The 27066-nt window shown below is 46.4% G+C and overlaps 1 protein-coding gene across 7 annotated transcripts; it reads right to left on the bottom strand.

Annotated features, from left to right (window-relative positions):
- Positions 1-219: 219 nt before the first annotated feature.
- Positions 220-25646, bottom strand: LOC118377133 (proto-oncogene DBL-like). Of its 7 annotated transcripts, XM_035763982.2 has the most exons (32): positions 25490-25645; positions 24924-25257; positions 19271-19339; positions 19003-19117; positions 18448-18538; positions 16691-16810; positions 16448-16564; positions 16066-16215; positions 15588-15703; positions 15198-15312; positions 14895-15014; positions 14152-14343; positions 13738-13929; positions 13276-13447; positions 11988-12067; positions 11567-11652; positions 11400-11466; positions 11201-11316; positions 9029-9098; positions 7907-7999; positions 7642-7734; positions 7086-7214; positions 6776-6997; positions 6374-6466; positions 6019-6097; positions 5715-5778; positions 4991-5079; positions 4232-4330; positions 3732-3841; positions 3408-3520; positions 2971-3056; positions 220-2851 (listed from the first exon to the last, which is right to left on the bottom strand). In XM_035763982.2, exons 2-32 carry the CDS (start codon positions 25036-25038, stop codon positions 2811-2813), a joined length of 3414 nt encoding a protein of 1137 aa, XP_035619875.2. In that variant the 5' UTR covers positions 25039-25257; positions 25490-25645; the 3' UTR covers positions 220-2810. The 7 variants fall into 7 exon arrangements, 4 of the variants coding, with proteins under 4 accessions (XP_035619875.2, XP_035619867.2, XP_035619883.2 ...); XM_035763974.2 differs by having other exon boundaries at positions 24924-25646; XR_004824176.2 differs by lacking the exons at positions 220-2851; positions 4991-5079 and having other exon boundaries at positions 24924-25646.
- Positions 25647-27066: the final 1420 nt, after the last annotated feature.

Consider the following 27066-nt stretch of genomic DNA (forward strand, 5'->3'; position numbering starts at 1 on the left):
CCAATCAGCTGGTGAGAACACGTTTTACAAGGCAGATACCTGCATGTCCTACAGGTGCCTACTGTACATCATGGTTATTCATAAAACTATAAGAATCATTTACTGACAGATGAAGGGACGAAGGCAAAAGGCTGTCTGCAAACAACTAGCAATTGCTTTATGGCAATTTACTCTCGAGAAGCACAGATTAAAACAAGGTGCAGAACAAATGTATTATTTTAATAAATACTTTATTTGGTCTATATACTCAAATGCAGCCAAACAATAACATGACTAAAACAATAACCTGAAACCTGCCGTGTTCAGTCAATATTCAGTTTGCCATGCAATTTCTCTATTGAGAAACATTCAGCAACAAGCTTACAGCGCTCGCCAAAGACGCACAGCATTTTCAAGCATATACCGAACAAAAATACATTCAACACGTAACAATTTCAAGGTTTTGAGTCACAGTTCATAAGGAAATCTGTCAATTTTAATATATTTATTAGGGCCTAATCAATGGATTTCACATGACTGGGAATACAGATATGCATCCGTTGGTCACAGATACATAAAAAAATGGGCCTCAGGATCTCATTGCGGTATTTCTGGGCATTCAAATTGCCATCGATACAATGCAATTGTGTTTGTGGTCCGTATGTTATGCTGCCCATACTATAACTCCACTGACACCATGTGGCACTCTGCTGATGTCAATGTTATGAACAAACTGCTCTCTCACAAGTCCCAATTCAAGTGATCTGTGGTTGAGAGGCCAGTTGGACGTACTGACAAATTCTCTAACGTTGGCGGCGTTATGTTGCAACGTTGTGTTGCATTTTAGACCGAAGTAGCTCAAAAGAAAAAGTTACATTTTGCCATATTAAGATGAAAGAACCCCCTTGACGCAACGCATGGTAGTCGAACAGGACTCTGTGTATATAGACATCATTTCACGGTGATGCATAGCTGCCTCACACAGCTACAGAACTTAAAATAAACAACACAAGAAACGTGCTGCTTTCCAAGCTAATTTCCACATCAAAACGCAGCACATCAAAGGCAGGCCTCCGACTTCACGTGGTAAATTCATATAAGTCCGCAATCAATATTTAATTAAGCGTTCGACACAGTGGGTATATTTCATGTTTGCCGTATGATCCTGTTTAATGGGAAACCTAAGACTAAGTGTGAGGCGATGGAGGAGGAGAGGAACTCTCTCAAAGAGGGCTGAGGGAGACAGAGAGCATGAAATCCTGGGGAGAATTACAGCAGTCTCTGTTTGCTGGATCCATGCTGGTAGCAGCTCCTCCCCATACCTCCAAAGAGACATCTGAAGACCTGATTAATACACTTATATCAATCACCGTGATCTCAACAGCTATCTCATCCCCACTGACAAACAATGAGTTCAGGAAATAAAATGGGAAATGAAGCAGGAAAATATGAAGCAGGTATTGCGTTTACCGATAGCTCGATTTCTATAGCGCCTTCGAAAATATATTAAAGCGTCCGGTTTTCATTCAGCATGCATTTTCTCCTGTAGACCTTCCACCCCAATAAAGTGCCAGTTGTGTATAGGTCTGAGGTGAGGTAGAAGCAAGACTGTGTTTTGTTATTGCTTGAGCAAACATTTATTGAAGAGGAGACCGATTCCAAAATAGCAGGAATAAAAAGGCATTATGGCACGGGCACGTTCTGGCATTTCAACTCTTGGAGAGCGTAAGAGAAGGGTGCCTTAAGGAACAAGACAGCATGGTTTCCTAAACAACATGAGCATGTAGAATAAATTAACATGGAACCAAACAGGTCAACATTCAAGTATACACATCAACATTTTTTTTTTAAATAAGTATATTTTAAAGAAATGTTTCAGGCGAAACCTGGATTGTAATAATCCATAAAAACACACACACACAAAACACCCACCAACTGCATTCCCAATGAATAGCAATAATGGTTAAGAATCCCTCAGTCGAGAGGTAGAGTCCATGGATTTATAACAGTCCCAATCCAGCTACAGCAACCCAACAGAAAAGGCCATTGGCTGGTTCGAAGAGAAAGTGAGGGAATTAACTTTAAGTGCCAAAACTTTTCACATGTCCCTTGTCCTTCCTTAAAACCTTGTGCATGTGTGCTGGTGGAGCCCTGTGCTGTCCAACGTTAAGGTAACATTCATTAAGTTTGTCCACTTTGTCCATCACGGGTGGGAAAAAGCAGGTCTTCATGTTATTGGCCCAGAAAAATGTTAATCAATAATCCATAATGTAAGCTCCTGTGTCCTTCTTCAATTGGATAGTCATCTCTCATCATGGCCAATCAGAGCACTTTGAGAAAGCAGATTTTAAGATATTTCATCAGTCATGACCTCACAGTGTCTAACGTATAACAGTCTGTCTGGTCAGACTGTGAATCTGTGCAAAGGTCCCACAAAAGCTGTTCTATTGCTGCCTTCACATGCTCCTCTGAAGTGGGAAATACCCGACTGGGAAATTACCACTTGAATGACCCTCCCAAGTCGGAATTCCAAGTGGGAAAGTCAGAGATAGGGTTTGATAACAGAGTTTCCAAGTTGTGACTTTTCATCACTGACCTTTCACCTTTTCAACCAAAAGATGTTAAAGCGAATCCATTTTTGACATTGTCAAATGTATCAATGTGTATAATGTAGCTAGTTTTACAATATTGTCAACTTTAATCACAGTAGCTAACTGGATCATTAGATAGATCATCTAGCTTGCCATTGGTTGAAGAATTGTTCCAGAGTTACGACTTCATACTGTAAAGTTTCCCAGTTCCCACAAGCACTTGAAGGCAGCGTTTGTCCTCTAAGGGGAGCTGAGCTTTCTGGCCTTCAGATTCCCTGGATCTGGATGAGAGAGGAGACAAATTATTCAAGCAAACCCATCAAATGAGCTACATGGCAGTGGAGGAGGATCAAGAGTACAAATGGCTTTAGAAACCTCTTCCCCTGTACTGCAACCATACCTCCTCGTCTGCTGTGTCCCAGAACCACGTGCAGGTTGGGGAGTAGGATGAGGCTCTTCTGCCTGCGACTCAGGTTCTTCACCAGCCTGGAGATGTAGTGAGGGAGAGTATAAAAGAGGTTAAGGTGAAGGACGGGACACACTAATGAACGTTGGCCATTCACGGCGGCTTTGTGCGGTAGACACCTGCTGGGTGTTGATGAACATTGGCGATTCAACATGCAGAATTGTTAAGAAATTAAATGAAAATGACAGCCGATAGGATGGCCACCTGCTCCTTTTAACCATTTGCCTGCGCGGTCAGTTTTGTCCGTAAGTGTTTACACCGGCTATATTAGGTTCCCAAATCGGCACAGAGCCCATATAAAAGCCATGTCAAATAGGGTTCTGCCATTGGCAACCAACTTCACCACCAGGCATATGAGACGACACACTCACCAGTGACCTTCGCTGTCCTCGTGCTGCAGCTGGATGACGTCACCGCTCTCGATGGCGAGGTCATCTGGGCCGTCGCGTGGACATTCAGCCGAGGCCTTATATCTGCCTGGAGCCTGGGAGGACAGAAACACGTCTGTTAGACTGGCCGAAGGATGTGTAGCGGTGTATCCTACTAGAGGACGCCTTTTAAACATTTAGGAGCCTCGAGAGGTTCCTAACGATATTCTGATAAGCATATCTAGAAGGCTGTGGGTGAGGAACGAGGCCACACGGTGTGCAGTAAGTGAGAGTGGTTGTACTGGTGTCGTGGAGAACTCATCGCACCAGCTGAGCAGTGTCCTCCTCCTCGTCTGACTGGTGAGAGGGGTCTTGACCTCCACCCCACTCCTCCAGACCCAGACAGATGTCCATTGTGTGAGGCGTGCCGGGCCCGCCTGGAGATGACAAAACACACGTTTGTTTTGAGTCACATTTTTTGGCTTGTTCCTCTTATATGGTGCCAGAAATAACCAAGGTAAATACTTGGTAACTGTAGCGATAAATGCCCATTCAAATCCTGATGTGCGGCACTTCCGGACTCATTAACAAGACGGTAGAGTCAAATGATTATATCAGTAGCTGTGCCTTTACCCCCAGAGCTCCTCCATACACCCGGTGCTCTTTCATGTGAAAGGGATCACAATATATGCCAAAATAAATCCAATATCAAGTCAAGGGAGTCTCATGTATCACCTCTCATGACCCAATCACCATTATTACAAGTAGTTACCAGGTATCTACATGATTATGTTATGGGTACATGTCTGAGGGAGTGGTGTACTCACTGTGTCGGTTGCGCTGGTGATTTGGGGAGAGGGACTGTGGGTCTGGACTGCTCCTCCCTGACTGTGTCCTCTGAGCTGAACGACGCCCTCTGCTGTTTGCTGTGGGGAGCGACACAATGAACGAACTGAACTAACTCTGTGCTCCCTAACCTCATCAGACATGCTCCAAGTAGAGCATGCCCTTAGCCACAGATCAGCTTAACGTTCCCACATTCTAACCTTTAACCATTTAAAGGGGAACTGAAAAACTGACCTTAGATCTATGGTTAAGGACTATTTCTACCTCAAACTCATCTCGCACCACAATGATGATCTTTCAGACGCCAGCCAAAAGGCCCCACGCCAAGCAACAATGTGACCAAGTGCAAACCAAGCTGACACAAAGACAGTGTGGGCTCTGGCCTGGTACACAGCAGACACATGCCGGCGCACGGAAAGATATGGTCTCGTAGAGCATGGCGCTTGTAACGCCAGGGTAGTGGGTTCGATCCCCGGGACCACCCATACGTAGAATGTATGCACACATGACTGTAAGTCGCTTTGGATAAAAGCGTCTGCTAAATGGCATATATTATTATTATCTAGTCCTGGTTCATCAATGTATCAGTTTGTCTAGATTTTACAAGCCAAATAACTTAAGATAATTTGAATTTAATAACCTCTCAAAAAGCGAGCCCCATCTAAGAAGCAGTTGTCGTGCTGAAAGCATGAGGAAATCAAGATAACAAAAAAAAAAATGTAAGTTAAAAACATCCAAACCTTTGTTTTTGGGGCATTCCATGCAAAATTGCAAATCCCATGCAAAGATGGGTGTAGTCATTTTGGGTAGCATGTCTGAGATGGAAGGTCTGCTGGGACATCAAAAGACATGAGGAAAGGTGCGTCTGGTCAATGTATGAGCCGAATGGAGACTCCTAGTAAAGGAGAGGCAGATGACTGTCAGTATGCAAACACAGCAGCCTGGTGGGTGGTTTAGGTCAGCTGAGCCATGCCAAGCCGGGCCGGGGCATGCGGAGCTGGGCTGAGTTTACCACTGAGCGTCAGGACGGGTCAGTGGCGCTGGGGGCGGGGTCTGTTAGGGGGGCGTGGCCGGGGGCGTTGCCGGGGGCTTCGAGGGCGGGGATTCCGGGAACGCAGACACACAAAGACATCAGAGGACAGCGAGACAAAGTCCAGCCCCGAAAGACAGCCTGTATGAGCCCCTCCGGACGGCCGCACACCCCTGCAGGGGGAGGGAGGGGAGGACAGCAACCAGACAGCTAAGGAGAAAGCGGGGCCTTCACACACACACACCTCTTCTCTTCACACACACACCTCCTTCTCCTCCTCATTTCCCAGCTTTATACCTGCTTGTTGATATGCTCCCGCAACACCATATATCATAACCATCTGAACAGCTCACTGAACTGCCTGCCACACTCACACCAAGTGGGGAGCTGCTGTGACAACTGAAGGGTGTCCTACAACACCCAACAAGACTGACCTCTCAGACATGGGCGGAGAACGTCGGATGTGGTCTGGCATCTGGATGTCGACACAACGCTCATCTGAGAAAAGCAGAACCGGAAGACGAAAGAGGTAAAAGGATCGTTAGAAACAAGAGAGGGAAAGGGAGATACCTAGTCAGTTGTCCAACTGAACGTACTCAACTGAAACGTGTCTCCCCGAATTTAAGAGGAAGTTCAAGTTAGGTAGGTGCAGGCTAGGTCTATTGATCTGAGATGAGGTGAGTTAAACCAGCTCTTTGCAGAGTGCGCTTTGGAGAGCGATGTGAGAGACGTCCAAACCTTTGAGGAGTGTCTGCTGGTTGGTGAGGATCCTCCGCAGCTCCCCGAGCCAAGCTGTCTTAACCTCCACTGTGGGAGCCTGGGAGATGGAGAAGATCAGGACAGATTAGAACGCAGTCAACGTATAGTAGGAAACACACTTTTCTTTGCATCTTACACGCATGATTTCAAAATGGCCCTACAGTAGCTTAACACATACTGTAGCGTAGCAATACATTACATGAAGTTGTCACAACAAATAACAGAACAACACACAGACAATGAACAAGCCAGTGGTAGTTATTGTCTTTGTTCGGAGAATATAATGCTGCATGAATAGCATCAACAGTCACTTCACAGCAGGGGTGAGCCTTACCTGAACGGCGTACACCTCCTCCCTGCCACTGTACCAGATCTCAAACTTCTTCACATCTCCCTTGACGTTCTCTGTAATCCCCACCGCACTCATCTGCCAGGACACACACGTACACACACAGTCTGCACCTGGGGCCTACAAGGACATGCCACACGTCACGTCGGGCACACTTCAGCTACATGCTACATGGCCGGCCCGCCGACACACACTCCTCCGCTGTGTGAAGGTAAGAAGCTTTAGCGTACATCAAGAGGAGAGCAGCGGGTGGTGATGCCACCCGTCACGCCCCGTAAACATGCACACACCCTGACACACACACCCACTGACGCCTTGACACGCAAACCAAAACAAACATCCTTGCGACAGGGAGCATGTGTCAGAGTGTGCCGCCTACACACACACCTTCAGACAGTGCTTGAAGCTGTAGGAGGCAGTCTTGTCTGCTCCCTTTTCATGCTCCTCCCTGCACTTGCAGAAAAGCAGGGCTCTCTCATACAGGAACAGGTGTCTCTGCGTGGGCTTGAAGCGGGCCAGCTCCTTCATACGGGTGGGGCCTTTCTTATGGCTGATCCACACACTGAAGGAGCCCTGCATCAGCACCCGGCCCAGGTCACACAACTCTCCCTGGGGGGGGGGGTCAAAACACAGGGTCAGAGATACAGGACAGCACACTGTGTCACACAGACACACACAGACACAAAGGACAAGTCACCTGGTAGCCTGTGATGGCTATCTGATGCATAGAGTCATTGACTGACTTGAGGAGGTGGAGCATGGCTGCTAGCGCCGCCTGTAGTTCGGAGGTCCCCTCACAGTCTCCTGCACTGTACTTCAGTAGCTCCTACAGCGCGCGCGCACACACACACACACACACACACACACACTAATGTCTGGTAGAGATCAATATCTGGTAACAAAGAAATCCTGAAGTTCTCCAGCTGTACCTTAAAATAATAGTCCTTGTGCTGCATGTAAGATGTTCCTTATTTTGTCAGATAACAACAGAGAATCACGGGACAGAAAATGGAATCCCCATTAACCAGACAGGATTTCTCTCTAGTTTAATGTGTAATCCTTCACATCCTGCATTCAACTCATTGAAATAAATGTCTCCGTGTAAGGCCAGGTTATGTCACAGTGCTGCTAGCACCGACAGAATGTTGGGGATGTTGAATTATGATAAAGTTTTGGCTAATATAAAGGCCGCAATATTGGCACGGTGTGCTGCGTGGAAGCGTGTATGTTGGCCGGTTTCACTACGGTCTGACCTTCAGTAGTAGCTGGTACTTGGTGAGGCGTTGTACTGGTTTCAGCAGGTAAGAGTCCAGACCCAGTTTGTGCTCCAGCTTCTTCTGACACTCCTGTAGAATATGGCAGGGAGATATTGGGAATCATGTGTTACGGTTATAACAACAGGGAACCTAACAGGGATCATTTTGTGCTATTAAAATAACAAATATGTCTGGTATTGTGGTGTAGTAGTAGTATCGCTGAGTACAAACATTTGGCACGAATAGAAAACATAAGCATGACCTGGAAAAAGGCACAGTCCGAGTACTGCCTCCATAGTGACTCTGAGCGAGGCTTATTCTGACAGTAGCACTCGTACACCTTGAAATTCTCCTTCTGGAAATACACACATACATTTCCAATGACACACCGTCCATGCCAGACTGTGAAACGCATGTGCTATGCCGATTACGTCGACTCGGTGTCAGAGCGATTTCCACGTGGAGGGCGACAACACCACACAATGAATTAACTCTGGACTCCCTAACCTCATCAGACATGTTCCAGGTAGAAGTTCTCCTTAGTCACAGATCTAGGATCAGCTTCACTTTCCCCAAATCCTTTCATGCGTACCTTGTACCTATGTTTGTCCTGTGTCTTCCTTGGGTGCTACAATTCATAGTTTTAAAAAAACAGCATTTTACGCAACCTCTGCCAAGGTAAGCGGTGTTTGTTAACGGAGAAGGAGCAGCCCTGTCACATAGCACGACAGAGCTTTTTGTTTTGGCAGGTGATGCATAGAATGCAATTTTCTATTTAAAAAAAAAATCGATTCCAACTCCCCCTAGCAACTCTAACAACCAGGACAGGTAAAGTCATATAACTGATCATTATAAAAGTATAGCGTGGTAGTGCATGTTGGAAGTCGTCAACTTCATGCTCCTTTGGAAAATAGTGGATTGCTCGGAATAATTACCTAGGATCGGATTACATAGGAGAACGTTTTCGTCAGAAACTACGGATTGTAGCACACAAAGATAATAATGCCTTTACACAGCACAAACATAGGTAAAAGTTACACCTTAAATGGACATTTTTGCTGAAGTATCACCTGACACCGACTCGGCGGAGTCGGAGGTACACGCCGGCAAAACTCACCGCCACATAACTCTGAATATCGTGGAGTTGAGAATTCTCAGCTGATATAGGTAAAGACATTCTTCACAGACAAACTACCAGGGGTATTTATCTCATACCCTACTTGGTCCGGGTCCTGCTGGTTCTGTTCTACCTGATAATTAATTGCACCCACCTGGTTTCCCAGGTCTAAAATCAGTACCTGATTAGAGGGGAACAATTAAAAAATGCAGTGGAACTGGCTTCGCGGTCCAGAGATGAGTTTTAGGGCATATAGACGTTCCTCACCCGCTCCAGAAAACAGGCCCCTACTCCCTCTGGGGTCTCTAGGCAGCCCTCCAGGTCATGGAGGAACACCCTGTAGAACCCAAGAGGTCATGAGTCAGAGGTCAAAGACAGATGAGGTCAGTAGGTCGCACCCTAACCACACAGAGCAGCAAACACCATCACCACACAGGCCCCTATCCAGCACTCCTCCATAGATGGTGACTAGCCACCCACACATCCATGCCACTGAGCCCCCAGTGTTTGCCAGTTTCCTCTCTCATTGGCATAATCAAACGCTTGTTAGAGCAACTGGCATTTAACACTAGTTAGAGAGGCTCTAATTGGCTTAGGGCCTCATGCAGTCATCCAGTTTAGCCTTTCAGCCCAGCAGGGGAGCAATCCCAGCAGGCAGGATATATAGGAGGCATACAGAGCAACTCAAACAGTTGTACATAAACTAACACACACAGCTGGCTAGAGGAACCTGGCTAGTAGCTACTGTACTGGAGAGATGGTTGTTTTTAAGATGGAGCAGTAGTTCAAAGAGGTTATGATGATGCAATTACTGCTTTAATCTTACAGTTCTTTGAGACTCCAAATGCCTATAGAAAACATGACCGACTTCTCACAAGTCAATGACAGTGCTGATCTTTCCTCTTAACTACAGGAGATATATAGATATAGATACACACAGTGCCTTCGGGAAAGGAATCAGGCCCCTTGACTTTTTCCACATTTTGTTACGTTACAGGTCTATTCTAAAAAAATATATGATTTTTTAATCCTCAATCTACATACAACACCCCATAATGACAAAGTGAAAACAGGTTTTTATGAATGTCAGCTGATGTATTAAAAATAAAAAACAGAATTACCTTATTTACATAAGTATTCACACCCTTTACTATGAGACTTGAAATTGAGTTGAAATTGAGCTCAGGTGCATCCTGTTTCCATTCTTGATGTTTCTACAATTTGATTGGAGTCCACCTGCATAATTGAAGGTCCCCAAGAACACAGTGGCCTCCATAACTCTTAAATGGAAGAAGTGTGAAACCACCAAGACTCTTCCTAGAGCTGGCCCCCCAGGCAAACTGAGCAATCGGGGGGGGGGGGATTGCCTTGGTCAGGGAGGTGACCAAAAACCCAATGGTCATTCTGACAGAGCTCCAGTGTTCCTCTGTGGAGATGGGAGAACCTTCTAGAAGGACAATCAGGCCTTTATGGTAGAGTGGCCATACGAAAGCCACTCCTCAGTAAAAGGCACACGACAGCCCACTTGGAGTTTGCCAAAAGGCACCTAAAAGACTCTCAGACCATGAGAAACAAGATTCTCTGGTCTGAAGAAACCAAGATTGAACTCTTTGGACTGAATGCCAGGCATCATGTCTGGAGGAAATCTGTCACCATCCTAACAGTGAAGCATTGTATTTTACCCCTATTTCGTCCCAATTTTGTGATATCCAATTGGTAGTTACAGTCTTGTCCCATTGCTGCAACTCCCGTGCAGACTCGGGAGAGGCGAAGCTCGAGAGCCACGCGTCCTACGAAACAGCACTGCTTTTTGACACACTGCTCGATTAACACCGAAGCCAGCCTCACCAATGTGTCGGAGGAAACACCATACAGCTGGCGACCAAAGTCAGCGTGCAGGCACTCGGCCCGCCACAAGGAGTCACTAGAGCGCAATGTGACAAGGACATCCCGGCCGGCCAAACCCTCCTCTAACCCGGATGACGTTGGGCCAACTGTGTGTCGCCTCATGGGTCTCCCGGTCACGGCCAGCTGCGACACAGCCTGGGATCAAACCTGGGTCTGTAGTGATGTGTCTAGTTTTGTGATGCAGTGCCTTAGACCGCTGCACCACTCGGGAGGCCCAGTTTTTTATTTTTAATAAATTAGAAGAAAAAAAATCTAAAAACCTGTTTTTGCATTGTCATTATGGAGTATTTTGTAACTTTATGAGGAAGAAAAACAATTGAATCCATTTTAGAATAAGGCCGTAACGTAAACAAAATGTTAAGTCAAGGGGTCTGAATACTTTCCAAATGCACTGTGTGTGTGTATGTATGTATGTATGTATGTATGTATGTATGTATGTATGTATGTATGTATGTATGTATGTATGTATGTATGTATGTATATGCGTGTGTGAGCATGCATGTTTGCCCTTCCCAACTGATGTTTCCTTGCCTGCTGTGGAAGTTGTAGATCTCAGGCATGTTGCCAAACAGGACGTTCCTCTTACTGCGCAGGATGGGGGGCAAGAGCCCCGCAAGGGCCGGGTTCTCCATCTCTCCCCTGTAACCCTACACAATACGCACATAATCAGAATACAAAACACACTGTAGTAATCCAGTAATAGCTGGGGAAAACGCTGCTGTGCTCTCACCAGCAGCACTGACAGCAGCTCCTCCACATAGACCCTCTCTGTCTCAATCAGCTCCCTCATCACGTGACTGTGGAGACACAGGGCCAGAGGGCCTCGTTAGTATTCTGTCTGAACATAAGGAATCAGGAAGACCACAGCAGGAATATGTAGAGGATGAGAAGACAGACCGTTTGAGAAGGTCTGGGCTGTCCTCTCCTTCCAGGCTGGAGAGCAGGGAGCTCCTATTCTCCTGGTAGTCATGCATCACCTCGATCTGAGACGGCCAGGACATACAGACAACCATTTTAATGAACCTTTATTTAACTAGGCAAGTCAGTTAGGAATGGTGGGTTAACTGCCTTGTTCAGGGGCAGAATGACAGATTTTTACCTTGCCAGCTCAGGGATTTGATCTAGCAACCTTTCTGTTAGTGGCCCAACGCTTTAACCACTAGGCTACCTGCCGCCCCTACATGGAGGGAATCCACCTAATGCATTTTCAGTTGCCATAACATTCCCATCATACATGTCATCATCACAGCCACAGTGACGTGTGTGAACTGTTCTATACTAGACTTGAATCTTTCACGTCCTTCTTTGACCATCTCACCTTTCTGGAGGCGGGGCTTTTCCGGGACGTCCTCTTCCCAGGGAGTGACAGATCGAAGGAGAACTTCAAACCGTCGACACCTGCAACAACACGACCTCTCAGCTGAACTCGATAACACTGTAGGTTTCTATGCTTTTGATGAAACACCAGACCTGTCTGGACAACATGTTAACAATGCTAAGTATAGCATATGTCTCCACGTATGCTTTGATGAAGCCATGACGTGGTGAACGGCACAGTAGTTAACACTAACATCACTCGATAGAGCCATCATTACAATGAGTAGATGCTTGCAGCGATTTGACAATGATAGTAGGTTTGAAAGGTCCTGTGGGACCAGGTTGTCCGGTCTTTGACCCCGGGGATGACTGTTGGTCCAGGGTTTACACTTGATACTTCTCTTCTGATGGACGGCTAGTTAATCATTGGTAATAAGCAGCTTGCAGTGGAACTCCAATACTACTATATCCTCTACGAACACATCACCCACAGTACTGTCGGGTGTAAATGGCTGACTGACTGTATCCGTTTGATCACGTGCTCCTCACATACCCTAAGACCAGCATGTGTGTGCGCGTTCACATTATCACACTAAATCAGAGCCAACACATTTATCTTCATCTCCCCTCTTATAAAAGGGATTTCCTTCTGTGTGTGAGAAACACACCCACACGTCGCACCTCATTACTAATTGGGTGCGGTATGGCTCGCTTTGTTCAGCCCTGCCTGGAGGCGAGTGGGAGATGAAAGGGTCTTTGCCATACGTGGTTCATATACATTATTACCATACATTACACAGCTCGCATCACGTCTAACCGAGTATCCCCCAAGGACTGATTATAGTGCTGGGCTCTAACAGCTAGCTTATTGGTAAAGGTGGACCGCTAACTGAGGTCGAGCACAAAAGACCCTGGGCTTCCTCATTACTGGAGCCTGTGGTCTGCTGTTTTGATTACTGCTTTGTGGCCTGGAGGATGGTGTGTGAAGCCCTAGGCTGAGGACACGGACGACACCCAGTACCCAGGGGAGAGGGACGGCTGTCAGGCCAGAGGCCAGGGGAGGGCTGCATACACAGGGCCTGGGAAACAGCAGAGCCCTGGGTGGAGGCCTAGCGGAGCTGGATAATTAAAGTGTGCTGTAAGCCTCTATAACCCCAAACAGTCAACTGTAGTCTGATGTTCTTTAATCTACTGTGACAAATGCTAATGTACTGTATCAAGTGTGATTGAATGTGTGTGATTGAGTGTGTGTGTGTGTGGTGTGTGTATATTCTACTGCCTCCTCTTACCATGTTTGGGGGAAAAGAGTGGGGACTTGGAGCGGGGCGGGCTCTCCGCCCTGGGGGCCACTAGTTGGATGGGAGGGACGTGTTTATCAGCCAGCTTCCTCAGACAGACCTGCCTGTTGTGGATCATCTCCTGCACCACCGTGTGCTTCTCAAATGTTTCCCCTATCTGGACCTGGGGAGGATGGAAGAGGAGCTTAGGACATTCATATCGACGCAAAACCTGTATTGAGTGTTAGTTAAACAGCCGTTTATAGCCTTTATGCAGTCTTGAAGGTTGCCTGAAGGTGCCATGACCAGAAATGAATGCTTGTATAAGTCCTGTAATATTAGATATATTACGGGTTGATAGAAAACATTGAGAATGGATTATACACAGATGGGTCAGGGGAAACATTACAGAGGGGGTTACTCTTTAAACCATAAGGCTGTTTGTCAATGAGAGACACTGGCTTGGTGTTGGACCTGTATCTCTGGGGTGAGGACAGACTCAAACTCCACAGCCAGGAGGTCAGGTCCTGAGCTGAGGAGAGACGGAGCCCGCTCCAGGAATCTATCCATGTCCTTCAATGCAGCCTGGGCCCCGTCCTTAGACTGGAACTTATCCACCAGCTGCTGAGCCAACAGGTAGGCCCCATCGTCACACCAACTCTGGGCCTATGGAGGGGATAAGACAACGATGTCACACCGACCAGTCATATTTGCACTTGACAGTATCAGCGTGGTTGTTTGTGTATGATGTTAGATTTGTACTCATCTGTGTGCAATAGTGTAAACAGTGTGTGTGTGTGTGTGTGTGTGTGTGTGTGTGTGTGTGTGTGTGTGTGTGTGTGTGTGTGTGTGTGTGTGTGTGTGTGTGTGTGTGTGTGTGTCCTCTACCTGGCCGAGGCGTAGCAGCAGCCGGTGGGCCTGGGAGAGGTGTGTGCGTTTCACCCTCAGAGCATTATTGAGCGTGTCACAGCGGTGACGCAGCTCGTTGCTGCGCTGCAAGATCAGGGCCATGGCATAGTGGTGACTGGCTGCCAGCTGGTGCCCATGGAGGATGATGATCTGGGCACTGACCATCTCCTCCTAGCAACACAACCAGGACACCACAGTCAGTTACATACAACAAGACATGGCATACAGGAGGCCTACATACACACAGCATCACAACGGCAAATACACTTCAATCCGAGCTACACAACCAATTGTCACGGCCCCTCCTCTGCAGTGCAGGGGTGGCTCCTCTTGCAGGTAGAGGGTCGTTAGTGATTGGAGTCACCTGGGCTCAAAGTATCCTCCTCCGTTTTGCATAGTTTTCACTCAGTCATTCACACACACAGATTCATGCATCCCTACACTTTACATACACCTTACATTATGATACTTTCACACCTCATTCCTTTTTCTTTGTTTAAAGTTAATAGTTTTGGTTTACAATAAAGAACCTTTTTGATTGGCCTATACCTGTTGTTCGCGTCCCCTCATTTTTGCCACAGGCTATGAGCTGGCCTGTGACACAATGCCATTACCAAAAGCCAGAGTCCCTGAGAAGACAATCTCTGCCAACCATAGTATACAGTATGTGTAACCCTGGTCCATTGATCTGATCAGGGAAGTGTCCCCTAGTAAACACTGACCTGTGCGTGAGCCTCCAGGATGTCCAGGTCTCTGAGTGTCTGCTCTGTCTGAGTCAGCTTCTCCCCTGACGACGACATCTCTCTCTCCTGGGACGCCAGATGCTCCAGAGACAACTCCATCTGACAACGAGAGAGAGAAAGACATTAGTTAGAGACATATACCCCTCCCAACTTCAAAACGTCCCATCCGATCTCAAATTGAATTGAACTGTTGAACACGTGGTGTACGTGTCCTCCCTGTTCTAAGAGTTGCCTCTCGACAATGAATCAACCATCATCAATTATGCAATTGATCAGTCTCACCTCCTGGAAGCGATGTTCGTATCTGAGCAGCTGTAAGTACTGTTGCAGTTTTAGATGATGCTTCTCAAAGAAGCCGTCAAAGGCTGACTCCATGCCCCTCAGCTGAGCTAGTAGCCTGAAGATCAGAGACAGAGGTTATAATCAAAAAATACCTTTATTTAACTAGGCACGCCTCCCCTATCCCGGACGATGCTGTGCCAATTGTGCGCCGCCCTATGGGACTCCCAATCATAGCCAGTTGTGATACAGCCCGGGTTTGAACCAGGGTCCGTAATGACACCTCTAGCACTGAGATGCAGTGCCTCAGACCGCTCCGCCACTCAGGAGCCCCATGGCCACTCTTTAGGCAGACCGTAGCATGATTATCTCTGAGGTTATATAAACACACACCTCTGCACAGTCTCCCAGTCCAGCCTGACATCCCAAAGTGAATCCTCCTCTCTCCCCGAGGCCTCCAGGCTAGCCAGCAGGTGACGACCCTCCTTTGATACTGACCGTATCGCTTCCTGTACAAGACAGACAATGATCAAGACAGACAAAATGGTTATAAAATATCAGGGTGAACATTTAGACTGGCTGTCAGTTAGTCTGCCACTGATATAGAATTGTAACATATTATGATAGAGTCTAGTGTAAAATATAGTGATAGAGGACTCATCATAGATATAACCCATTTTAGCATGGACATTGCCATTGAGGGCTTCCTCAATTTTAAGGTAGTCAACTGGGTGGGGATTTCTATGAGCAAATCAGCCAATGAAGAAAGGGAAAATCTATTACTTTAATGGCACTGCCCACAGACGGTATAACGGCACAGATACAAAGATGAGTCCTCTACCTCTATGGTGTAAAAAGGGTTGCAGTATACCTTGAGTTTCCTGTACTTGTCAGTGTGGGTTGAGAGAAGGCGCATGATGGCGGTGCCCTCAGCTGGCAGTTTGGTCTCAGCCAGCTCTGTGCCAAACGCCTGCAGCATCTGAGCTATGTCCTTAACTGTCACCGCAAAGCTCTCTATGGCCTGGAGGGGAGCCAGAGAGCACACACACACACACACACACACACACACACACACACACACACACACACACACACAGTGTTTCTAAATGTATACTCTGATGTCATCACTCAGAACTGTGCAAACATACAGGCCAAGTGTGAATGTGTCTCTCTGCATCAGATATGTTGTAACAGAAGTGTTGGGGGTTCTGAGTGGCTGCATGGCGGATGCTATGTAAGTGTAAAGTATGTACTGTTCTTAGAACGATCCAGTCACTGTGGCAGTAGTCCAGGGTTCCACCAAACTCGGAGGTCAGTTGGTTCTCATCAACGTATCTCAGTAGGTCTGTCACAGAGCTCAGCATCACCACCTAATAAAGGAGAGCTACAATAAGCTGCACATGATCGACTGTGTGTAGTGTTACGCACGCTTCTTCAAACATGAGAAGCCGATGCCGTGTGGTGAAGTGTTGGAATTGGCCTCTGATCTGCCTTACTGGCATCTTGAGCATGAAGTCCTCCTGGCTGAAACGGAAGCCCAGGTCTGTGACGGTGCGCTGGAAGAAGCTGGTGGGTCTCAGCACCAGCACCAGGTGGAGGTTCCCAGGGAAGGAGGCCTGGAGACGGAGAGGGAGACAATCGCACCCCCGGGGTTGGACAGTGAGCTCTGACCTTTGACAATTCCTGGACCATGTCTTTACCCAACACTACGCCAGAGTCTGTTCACACTTCTGGATGCATAGAGGGATAGGCATTTGCCAGCATATGTCACTGACAGGACATATTGACTGCACTAACAAACAATCACCCGCAGTCAGACAAAGCAGGCTCGCCCACTGTCAATCAGATAAGGAAAGCCAGACATATCCTGCAAGCTAGTGCCTATCACAGGTGTATTAAAGTTGCAGTCACAAGTAAAGCTGTAGGCTAAGGATGACAATCTGATGAGCTAAATTTGAAAAATAATGCTCACAACCATTTCTCACACGACTGCAGTGGTGAAGGTCTGCTAAATTGAAGTTGCCAGCTGTTAAAGCGTGAACATGTGCAGCACAGAACATCGACATTAAACAGTGGGAAATTGATTATTCCCCCAAAAGACCGATGCATTTCTTTATAGAGCTCTTTGACATTCATTTGTCCTATCTAAATCTAGCTTCAGGCTACCGCAAAAATATACTCTGCCCTTCAAGCTCAACATGCTAAAAAAAATATCACTGCTCGGTTTGCATTTATATAAGCAAGTTATCTTTCTCACTGCATCAACTGTATGACTAAACTCAAATCAGGCTCTGCACCGCAGTGCTACGCTTAGCATGCTGATGTCAGTGACCGATGCCGCATTCACTCTGCCCACCCAAACTCAAGCACAACTATTTTAGCACGTAATCAAACTATGTAATAAGCGCGTTACCGGGCTCTTCCGTGTCCTGTGCAATCCTCGGCGCTGGCAACTCTCAGCCATCGTGTTAACAGCCATTTATGCGATAACGCTAAAACCTCGCCCGTTCCGTCGCTAACAAATTGGTGCCAAGTTACTTGGCCCCTCTACTCCGCTGCATCAACGTTGCTGCCACGAGGAGGGTGGCAGCGCTGTCTGCAAGCTCTCACTTCCTCTAACCTTCTCGACTTCCCGCTCTCCCTCATTTTCCGCCGAAATATAGCGTCATCAGGTAAATATCCAAGTAGCGGAGTGCTGGCTCTGCATTTTGATTCCCTCACGACGGGACTTTATTTTCATACAGTGAATACAGAACAATTTATTAAGAAAATGATGTATGCGTAATAATAAACGGTGACAAAACAACTGCATTATTTTAATGAAAACCGCACAAGAGACCATCCCGAAACAGCAGTAACTGAGTGGGGATAATTCAGCACCATGGACAACTCCCCAATCTGACGTCGTCTGATTGTATTGATATTCGGAAGTTTTTTTTTCTCCCCACAGCAGCAAATCATCCGTTCTTTAGTAGGATAGGGCCAGGCCTAAACTAGTATCGTTACCATACTTCCACAGTAGATTTGGTTTGGTTTCCGACCATTCTTGATTTCTTTAAAAATTATTATTTTTTAGTGTACTTGTTTGACGTGTTACTGCATTATTAAGAGCTAGTAACATAGGAATTTCGCAGCCCCCTACAATATGATCTGCTAAACTGTGTATGCGACCAATAACGTTTGATTTAATTTCCACATGCACGAGAGTGCATGTATGCACGCGGAAAAAATGCCATGACTTTAACTTGCTCACCGCAATTCGGGCAAGTGCTGTTTTGATAGAGGTCCATGTATCCAGTCTTCTGTCTAAAATGATGATGAATTTTACACCTGGCTGTCTTGCTCTGCAAACACAAGAACCAAAAATATTTGAACACATGTACCTTTCACCGAACAAATGTATACTTTTACTGATAAAATGTACAGGTATAGTACCTAAAAACTCTGATAATATGCTAAATTAATTTGACAACAAATTATATTTTTTGGTACAGAAGGAAGGACCACAGAGTGAATACATTAGATATGTTTACAGGGACATTAATCGACTCTTGTGACCTGCACTCATCCAATGATATGATCCCTCCTCCCCAGGGTATACCTGCTCTGAGCTGGCACAGAGGACATCACTAGGGCATCGAAATAGATGAGGGATAGGGAGCATCTAGTGCCATCTGTGCAAAGAATTCTAACTCTGGACTAAAGCAGGCACACACTGCACTGCAGAGAAAGAGAGAGTTGTGAGAAGAGAGAGGGAGGGCTACAGAGATGAATATTAGGAGGGAGTGTAATATGGTGGTTCACCCACCGAGGTATGAGGGTGAGGTATGTTAAGACTTTGGCTAAAGATTCCTCCGGAATGTCGCTGAAAGCCGAGTATTCTGGGAGGGTCACGATCACGCTAGAGTCCTCACCACGCCCCCCTGCGAAGAAAAATGATTTTCATAGGAACAATCATACTCAACAATGTGTTAAACAAGGATATTACGTTCTTTGCGGACGCCTCATTCAAATAGTCGCCGGTCAGAGGTTATGAACCCTCAGTAGTGGGACAAGACTAAGTAAAGAGCCCCCACCTGACAGGTAGGCCACCTGCTTCTCAATGTAGCCGTCCACCTCCTTCATACTCATAGAGACTGATACTTCTGTGGGAAGGGGGGTGGGGGGGGGGAGAGAGAGAGATTAGAATAACAGGTCCCAATGAGGCCTCTTTCAACCTGTCACACAGTGGTTATCATTCATAACTTGTCCCATAAGAATGATGAAATATCAGAGAGAAATACTGCCACCCAGTGGTCATATGTAAAACAACATTACAGTAGTAAGAAAGGTATCAGACTCTCAGCTGTCTGGTTCAAGTCAGTCAATCGTTCTGAGGTGGGTCTGGACCCCTTCTATCCACTGTGTCATCCAGGCTAGAACAGTAGGAGGCAGTCACTATACCTCTCCATGCCCTTCTCTCGTCACCAGGTGAGGCAGCAGGAGGTCATATACTGTTTACACTACAGGAGGCTGGTGGCACCTACATTGGGGAGGATGGGCTCTTGGTATAGGCTGGTGTGAAATGGCATCGAATACGTCAAACACATGGTATGAGCTGTCCTCCCTTCACCAGCCTCCTGTGGTATACACCAAGCTGTGGTGGCAGGCAGCACTGACTCACTCCTCATTCCACAATGTTGAAAGGACTCTACACTGCATGTAACATAAATATACAATGATATAGTGGGATGATTGATGCCACACTGAAGACTGAGTTTAAACTCCACTATCAGGCATTATATAACTCTAAAGTAATAGTCGTATATAGTCATATATAATGCTCTGTGGTCGACTAGTTTATGCAACCGATCACTTGATTGACATACACTCAGTCTCCTTGTGAATAATACACAGTATTAGTAAATATGAATAGGATTTCATACACACAGAGAGATGCAGTATAAGGAGAGAGAGGAGTTCTGTAGGGAGAGTGAGAAAGAGAGATATGCAGGGTAGAGAGAGAGAAAGAGGGGGGAGACCATGTCGAGAGAGGGAGAGTGTGTCCTTTTCCACATCGATGTCGTCGGGGGTAACAGTGTCTGGCGGGGAGTCAGCGAGTGGAGGGGTAATGAGCTCTGCAGATCTCTGGCTTGAGTGTATCAGAGAACTTGGAAAGGCAACATGTGGTGCTCATAGGCAGTTTCTAAATAGTTCATGGGGGTAGATAGTGGATGTACTCCTGGACACACTGCATCTCTTGTACAGCTGACGCCAACAATGTCTACTATGCAGCTTCACAACCAATGATTTTGTCATCCCTTAATGAGGCACAGCATATGACAGAAGATGCCATTTGTGACTGTAATTTAGAGGCAATCTAATGAGAAAAGATGAAATATCCTTTTCAGGCTACCATTCCATATCTCTCCGGCAAAACGCCAACGCCCACTCTTCTCCACGTTGGGTCTGGATTTGCCCCCCTCCCCAACGTCTTTTGGAACGTAAACACATTCTGAACGTTCTGATTGGTCCCTGAAAACGATAGGTTGGGCCAGAGCCAGCCTACATGATAACGTTATCCACTTTGATTGGTTAGATTCGTTAGAGACGATCCAATCGCTGATTAATTTGTTTTGTACAATGCCCCTCATTTTGACGTCACACAAATGAGTTCCAGGATGGCAGATTTAGACAATGTTTGTCGCAATCGATAGAGCAGCGGAATTAAATTCAGGATGAGTCGTCAGGCAAGTAATATCCGGCAACCAGATACAGTGAATTCGGAAAGTATTCAGACCCCATGACTTTTTCTACCTTTTGTTACGTTACAGCCTTTTTCTAAAAATGATTAAAACATTATCATAATAATCCTCACACTACACACAATACCCCATAACGACAAAGCGAAAACAGGTTTTAGAAATGTTTGAAAATGTATTAAATATAACAAACAAAAACACCTTATTTAGAGACCCTTTGATATGAGACTCATAATTACGCTCAGGTGCATCCTGTTTCCATCATCATCCTTGAGATGTTTCTACAACTTGATTGAACATGATTTGGAAAGATACACACACCTGTCTATACAGGTTCCTACAGTTGACAGTGCATGTCAGAGTAAAAACCAAGCCATGAGGTCGAAGGAATTGTCCGTCGAGCTCAGAGACAGGATTGTGTCGAGGCACAGATCTGGGGAAGGGTACCAAAACATTTCTACAGCATTGAAGATCCCCAAGAACACAGTGGCCTCCATCATTCTTAAATGGAACAAGTTTGGAACCACCAAGACTCGTTCTAGAGCTGGCCGCCTGGCCAAACTGAGCAATCAGGGGAGAAGGTTCTTAGTCAGGGAGGTTACCAAGAACCCGTTGGTCACTCTGACAGAGCTCTAGACTTCCTCTGTGGAGATGGGAGAACCTTCCAGAAGGACAACCATCTCTGCAGCACTCCACCAATCAGGCCTTTATGGTAGAGTGGCCAGACGGAAGCCACACCTCAGTAAAAGGCACATTACAGCCCGCTTGGAGTTTGCCAAAAGACACCTAAAGACCCTCAGACAATGAGAAACAAGGTTCTCTGGTCTGATGAAACCAATATTGAACTCTATGGCCTGAATGCCAAGTGTCACATCTGGAGGAAACCTGGTACCATCCCTATGGGGAAGCATGGTGGTGGCAGCATCATGCTGTGGGGATGTTTTTCAGTGGCAGGGACTAGGAGACTAGGCAGGATTGGGGTAAAGATGAATGGAGCAAAGTACAGAGAGTTCCTTGATAAAAACCTGCTCCAGAGCACTCAGGACCTCAGACTAGGGTGAAGGTTTACTATCCAACAGGACAACGACCCTAAGCACACAGCCAACAACACTGGAGTGGCTTCAGGACAATGCTCTGAATGTGCTGGAGTGGCCCAGCCAGAGCCCGGACTTTAACCCAATCGAACATCTCTGGAGAGACCTGAAAATAGCTGTGGAGCAACACTCCCCATCCAACCTGACAGAGCTTGAGAGGATCTGCAGAGAAGAATGGGAGAAACTCCCCAAATACAGGTGTTCCAAGTTAGTAGCATCATTCCCAAGAAGACTTGAGGTTGAAATCGTAAAGGGTCTGAATACTTATGCAAATGTGATATTTCCGTTTTTTCTTTTTAACTGGTTTTGCTTTGTCATTATGGGGTATTGTTTGCAGATTGATGAGGGAAAAAACATTTCAATCAATTTTAGAATAAGGCTGTAACGTAACAAAATGTGGAAAATGTCTTGGGGTCGGAATACTTTCTGAATGCACTGTATGATAATAGGCAACCAAAACAATTCTGAGAGACTTAACAGCACACACACTGCAGCCGCCTTGCCTGCTCCTTACTGTAGGCATTATACTACACAGAAGAGCCGCGGGAGAAAGCTTGTGCTGCAGGCAGGCTGGCTGCAGTGTTTTTAATATGCGTGCTAGTCTGTGATCCCAGGATGAGACTCCGCCACGGCCCCTCTCCAATCAGCACTCTGCACCACTCATCACATGGTGTAAACCACTCGGTCTCTGCCTGGCATGCTAAACAAGATGTCTGCACAACACACCCAGCCTCCAAATCACGCCTTCTATTTTGCAGCCACACAGCTAGTAAATAAATATTCCCGCTGACTTGATTCATCAAAGCACCAAAGCCTAGCCAGGTGACTTCACTGAGTAGTGTTTGCTGCTTCAAAACGCAAATAACCTGTGTTTGTTCTGCACTGGCCCAGAAAATGATACTCCCCATTAAGCATAAGTGGGTCCTGAGACAGACTCCCAGACAGCTGGACAGATTAAAGGCTCAGGGTAAAGCAGGGCTGGCCAGGCTGTGGCCAGGCATCCTGTCCCTCCTGATGACATACTGTAGTGGTTGATCTGTGACAGTCCTGTCTGTGTCATTTGCTGAGAATTAGCCAACCTGCAGTAGCTGGCACAACTTTCTTGTAGTAGTCCAACAAGATTCTGGTTATTTTCCTCCCTCTATTCCCGTGCTCATTTACTCAAGAACCCCTCCCCAAATAGATGATCATCAACATAATTTAAATAGTTGTTCTCTGCAAAGAGATTGAGTCATTTAGACGTGAATGGGACACATTTTGCCTAGGTAAGACCCTGACAAGAAGGGTGCCACACAGCCACTCAATTTCAGTGCCATCACACATGACTGGCACTGCCCGTGCCATGAGGCCAGTATGTGGGCACACTGGGCGGGCTGATGAGGGCAGAGACTTCTTCCTTCAGCCAACAGTCACTGATGTCTCAGAGGCTACATTGTGTGGAGAGAGAGAGTAATATACTGCATACGCTGTCCACAGCCCTTGAGACATAGGCACACACATGCAGTCATTCAGGTTTACACAAGCCGCACACACACACACATGCAGTCATTCAGGTTTACACAAGCCGCACACACACACACACATGCAGTCATTCAGGTTTACACAAGCCACACACACACACACACATGCAGTCATTCAGGTTCACACAAGCCACACACACACACACATTTTTTATAAGGGCCATGACTGTTTTGAAGTCAGCAGATATTTCTTTAACCACCCAGGGCTTTCAGCGTTAAGGGGATTATAGTGGAGGGCTATTGAGGGAAAGTGTTGTCGGAAATGACTCACACGACCATCTGGGCTCATGTGAACGTGATGTGTCTGATTTATCATCTAGGTTTCAAGCTGCTCTTTTTTTCCCTGGCATCAATATGCAGCAAAGCTAATGTGGGTGGAAATGACAGACAGGTTCAAATACAACCAGGTGGAGGGAAGTGAAGATTTAAACTTACAGGTAACTGATCAGTTGTGTGTGTGTCTGTGTGTGAGAGTGAGACTGTCTGTCTGAAGGTTTTTCCTTCGTCAGATATAAACGTACTGCAGTGCCTCCAGCAAACTCCACCTGGTTAAAATAGAACCTCCGGAGGATGGCCTTTCCCCCCCAATGTCCCCATTACCTTCACACACAGCCAACACTCCCACGAGGGACAACACCTTCACACAGGGACAGGGACAACACCACCACTACACAGGGACACCGCCACCACTACACAGGGAAAGTACAGGGATAGGGACAACCCCGCTTCCCGGGGGAGGTACAGGGACAGGGACAACCCCCCTTCCCAGCGGAAGTACGTGGACAAGGACAACCCCCCTTCCCAGGGGATGTACAGGGAAACCGGTCAGTAAACAAGCTAGCAGGGCTCCACAACAAAGCAGTGCCAAAGAGGGTTTACCAACACAATCCTACTAGTCCTCTACAGAGTAGATAATCAGGTTTACTACAGCTACAAATCACCACCATCCAGGAGCAGTTCCCAGACTGAGTCCAACAAACTGTCACTACATCTCCAAAGAAAATAGCCCTTTCCTCCTCATGTACTTGATGGAACGGTTTGTTTGGCATTTCTCCAAACACACCAAGATGTGGAGCGTACTTAAAGATATCTCCTCTACGTATGATCGCTATGGATGCAAACTATCCCCCCAGGGTTTAAAAATAGCACATTAATCCCTGCATGGCTACATAGGGTCCCACTGCTGGATGCATCAGAAACCATCCAATCAATAACACACAATATACACCTTAAACTGCCACTATGCTTTAAATAGTTTCTATTGTGACACCGTTATGTTTCCATATACCACACTTAACATTGCATTATATGTCGATATGTATACCAGTGAGAAGGGGGGGGGGGGTGTAAGGGCCGTACAGGAGAGGTACTCACGCTGCAGTGTGTTCTCCAGCTGAGAGCCAGCCTGCAGAAGACTATGGTAGCAATCCATTTCGCTCTCTGGCTTCTGCTCCTGTTCAGTCTCCACCTGCAGTGAAACTGGGCCCATTCCCTTGCCCCCCACAGGGCTGGACTGACCTAGTAGGCCTGGTGGTGGATAACAGCTGCTGTCAAGGCCTCACATCCTCCCGACTATCCTACGGTCCTCTCCGCAGTCCAACTCCACTTCCAGATGGAGGTAGAGAGGAAGCTTCAGCCCACTTGGCCCTGGAGGTCTAGGGATCCAGTTCGGATGCTCCCTGGGGCTGGCTCGGGAATCCTGAGTCACCTTGAGCCGCATCGAGCGCATCCACACAGAGGAAGAAGTGGGGAAGTCCACACAGAAAAATATATGGTAGGTTTTCTGGCTACTGTGTACAAGGCAGAGTCCTGCTGCAATGAAGCACTTCTCCCTCATATATATATATATATACACACACACACACACACACACAGAGAGAGAGAGACAGAGAGAGAGGGAGAGAGGGAGGGAGAGGGAGGGAGAGAGAATACACACTCACATGCAGAGTCCAGAGGGGGAGTGCCTTGTTCTAAACTGCAGCCGCTAACCCGTAGTGAAATCCAGTCTGCCTCGTCAAAATAAACACTGCCCCATCCGTATGGGCACTGGGGTTTCTCGCCCGCTCTCCCTCTCTCTCTCTGTGTGCCCTCCCCTTATCCCTCTCCGTCTGGGTTTTAGTGCGTCAGCTCTGCCGCTGCTGAGGCACAGTGGCTCCAGTCCTGACACACTGCCAACTCCCTCCCAACTTTCTCGCTCGCTTAAGACTCCTCCTTTCTGTTTTCCTCATCTTAGTGGCCATTAGATTCCTGTAGCAGATTGTGGGCTGATGCCGCACAGCACTGAATAGCTGACCTAATGCATACAGTATCATGCTGGGCTATCGGACACTAGAGTTGTTCCATGTCATTTCAGCAAGCCATGACACCCACCATCCCAGATTATTCTGAAATGGTCTTCTATGGTTAGAAACATTAGCATTTCTGCAACATTATTTTGTTCAAATATAATTTGATCTCTGAAACATCAAGGTAATTGATTGTAACCAAATTGGCCATTTTAAATGTAATGGACTAATTTATTTAATAAATATAGTACCTCACATCCGATTTGGACTGAACTTTTTTCTAACAATGAGTAAGACAATAGTATGGAGCTGCGGTTCAGAGCATTGTTTCTTCATCCCATGTAATGTATTCTCCATGACGTTTTTTTCTCCCCACTGTTCAGAGAAATTAGTCATTGCTTTTAGGTTAATGTCCCATCCCACATCCTGATCATACCAGGTTCTGACCACTAGATGGTGCTGTTCTTGCTATTAAGTGATACATTTTAAGAATCTCCCTCAATGTTACAGTGAGGGGGGGGGGGGAGTATTTGATCCCCTGCTGATTTTGTACGTTTAGCCAATGACAAAGAAATGATCCGTCTATCATTTTAATGGTAGAATAACAAAAAAATACAGAAAAACGCATGTCAAAAATGTTATAAATTGATTTGCATTTTAATGAGGGAAATAAGTATTTGACCCCTCTACAAAACATGACTGGCAACAAGGGTTCTGCCAGAGGTCAGACGTTTCTTGTAGTTGGCCAGCAAGTTTGCACACGCATGTATAAATGCTTTCTTGAGCAGAGGGACCTTGCGGGCATTGCAGGATTTCAGATGCAATAGATTAGCTTAATTTATCATAGATCAAATAATGCTGTATTTCAACAAAATAATGTTGCAGGAATGCTAATCTTATCTGTATCTAACAAACAATTTCAGAGCAATCTGAGATGACGGATGTCGAATTCTCTCGTGCTTTTTGAGGTGGAACCTGATACTTAATGCGCCCTCCTACATAACCTTCCGATACACACAGAACCATGCGCGACACGTTAACGCGTCAATCGAGGCATAGTAAACAGCTCATTTTTCTCCCTTGCTCTTAGCCAACAAATTGTTCTGCCCATGCAAGTGCACACATTCAAACAAAAGACACAGGAACATGAACAGGGGTCATTGTGCACATATTGCCAGCGCGTCACTCATCCCTACATCTCCCCTCAACCGACCAGGACTCAGGCACACATT

Source organism: Oncorhynchus keta, chromosome 4, assembly GCF_023373465.1.
Source record: "Oncorhynchus keta strain PuntledgeMale-10-30-2019 chromosome 4, Oket_V2, whole genome shotgun sequence".
Taxonomy (NCBI): domain Eukaryota; kingdom Metazoa; phylum Chordata; class Actinopteri; order Salmoniformes; family Salmonidae; genus Oncorhynchus; species Oncorhynchus keta.

Bases quoted from the DNA above. Each gene is read 5' to 3' on its own strand.
- LOC118377133 (XM_035763974.2), bottom strand. From the start codon at position 25,038: ATGGGCCCAGTTTCACTGCAGGTGGAGACTGAACAGGAGCAGAAGCCA. The intron at 18,539-19,002 runs GTGGGTGAACCA...TTGTGTTTGCAG, and splicing joins TACCTCACCCTCATACCTCG to AGCAAGACAGCCAGGTGTAA. The intron at 11,653-11,987 runs GTGAGATGGTCA...TGGCCGTCTCAG, and splicing joins AAAGCCCCGCCTCCAGAAAG to ATCGAGGTGATGCATGACTA.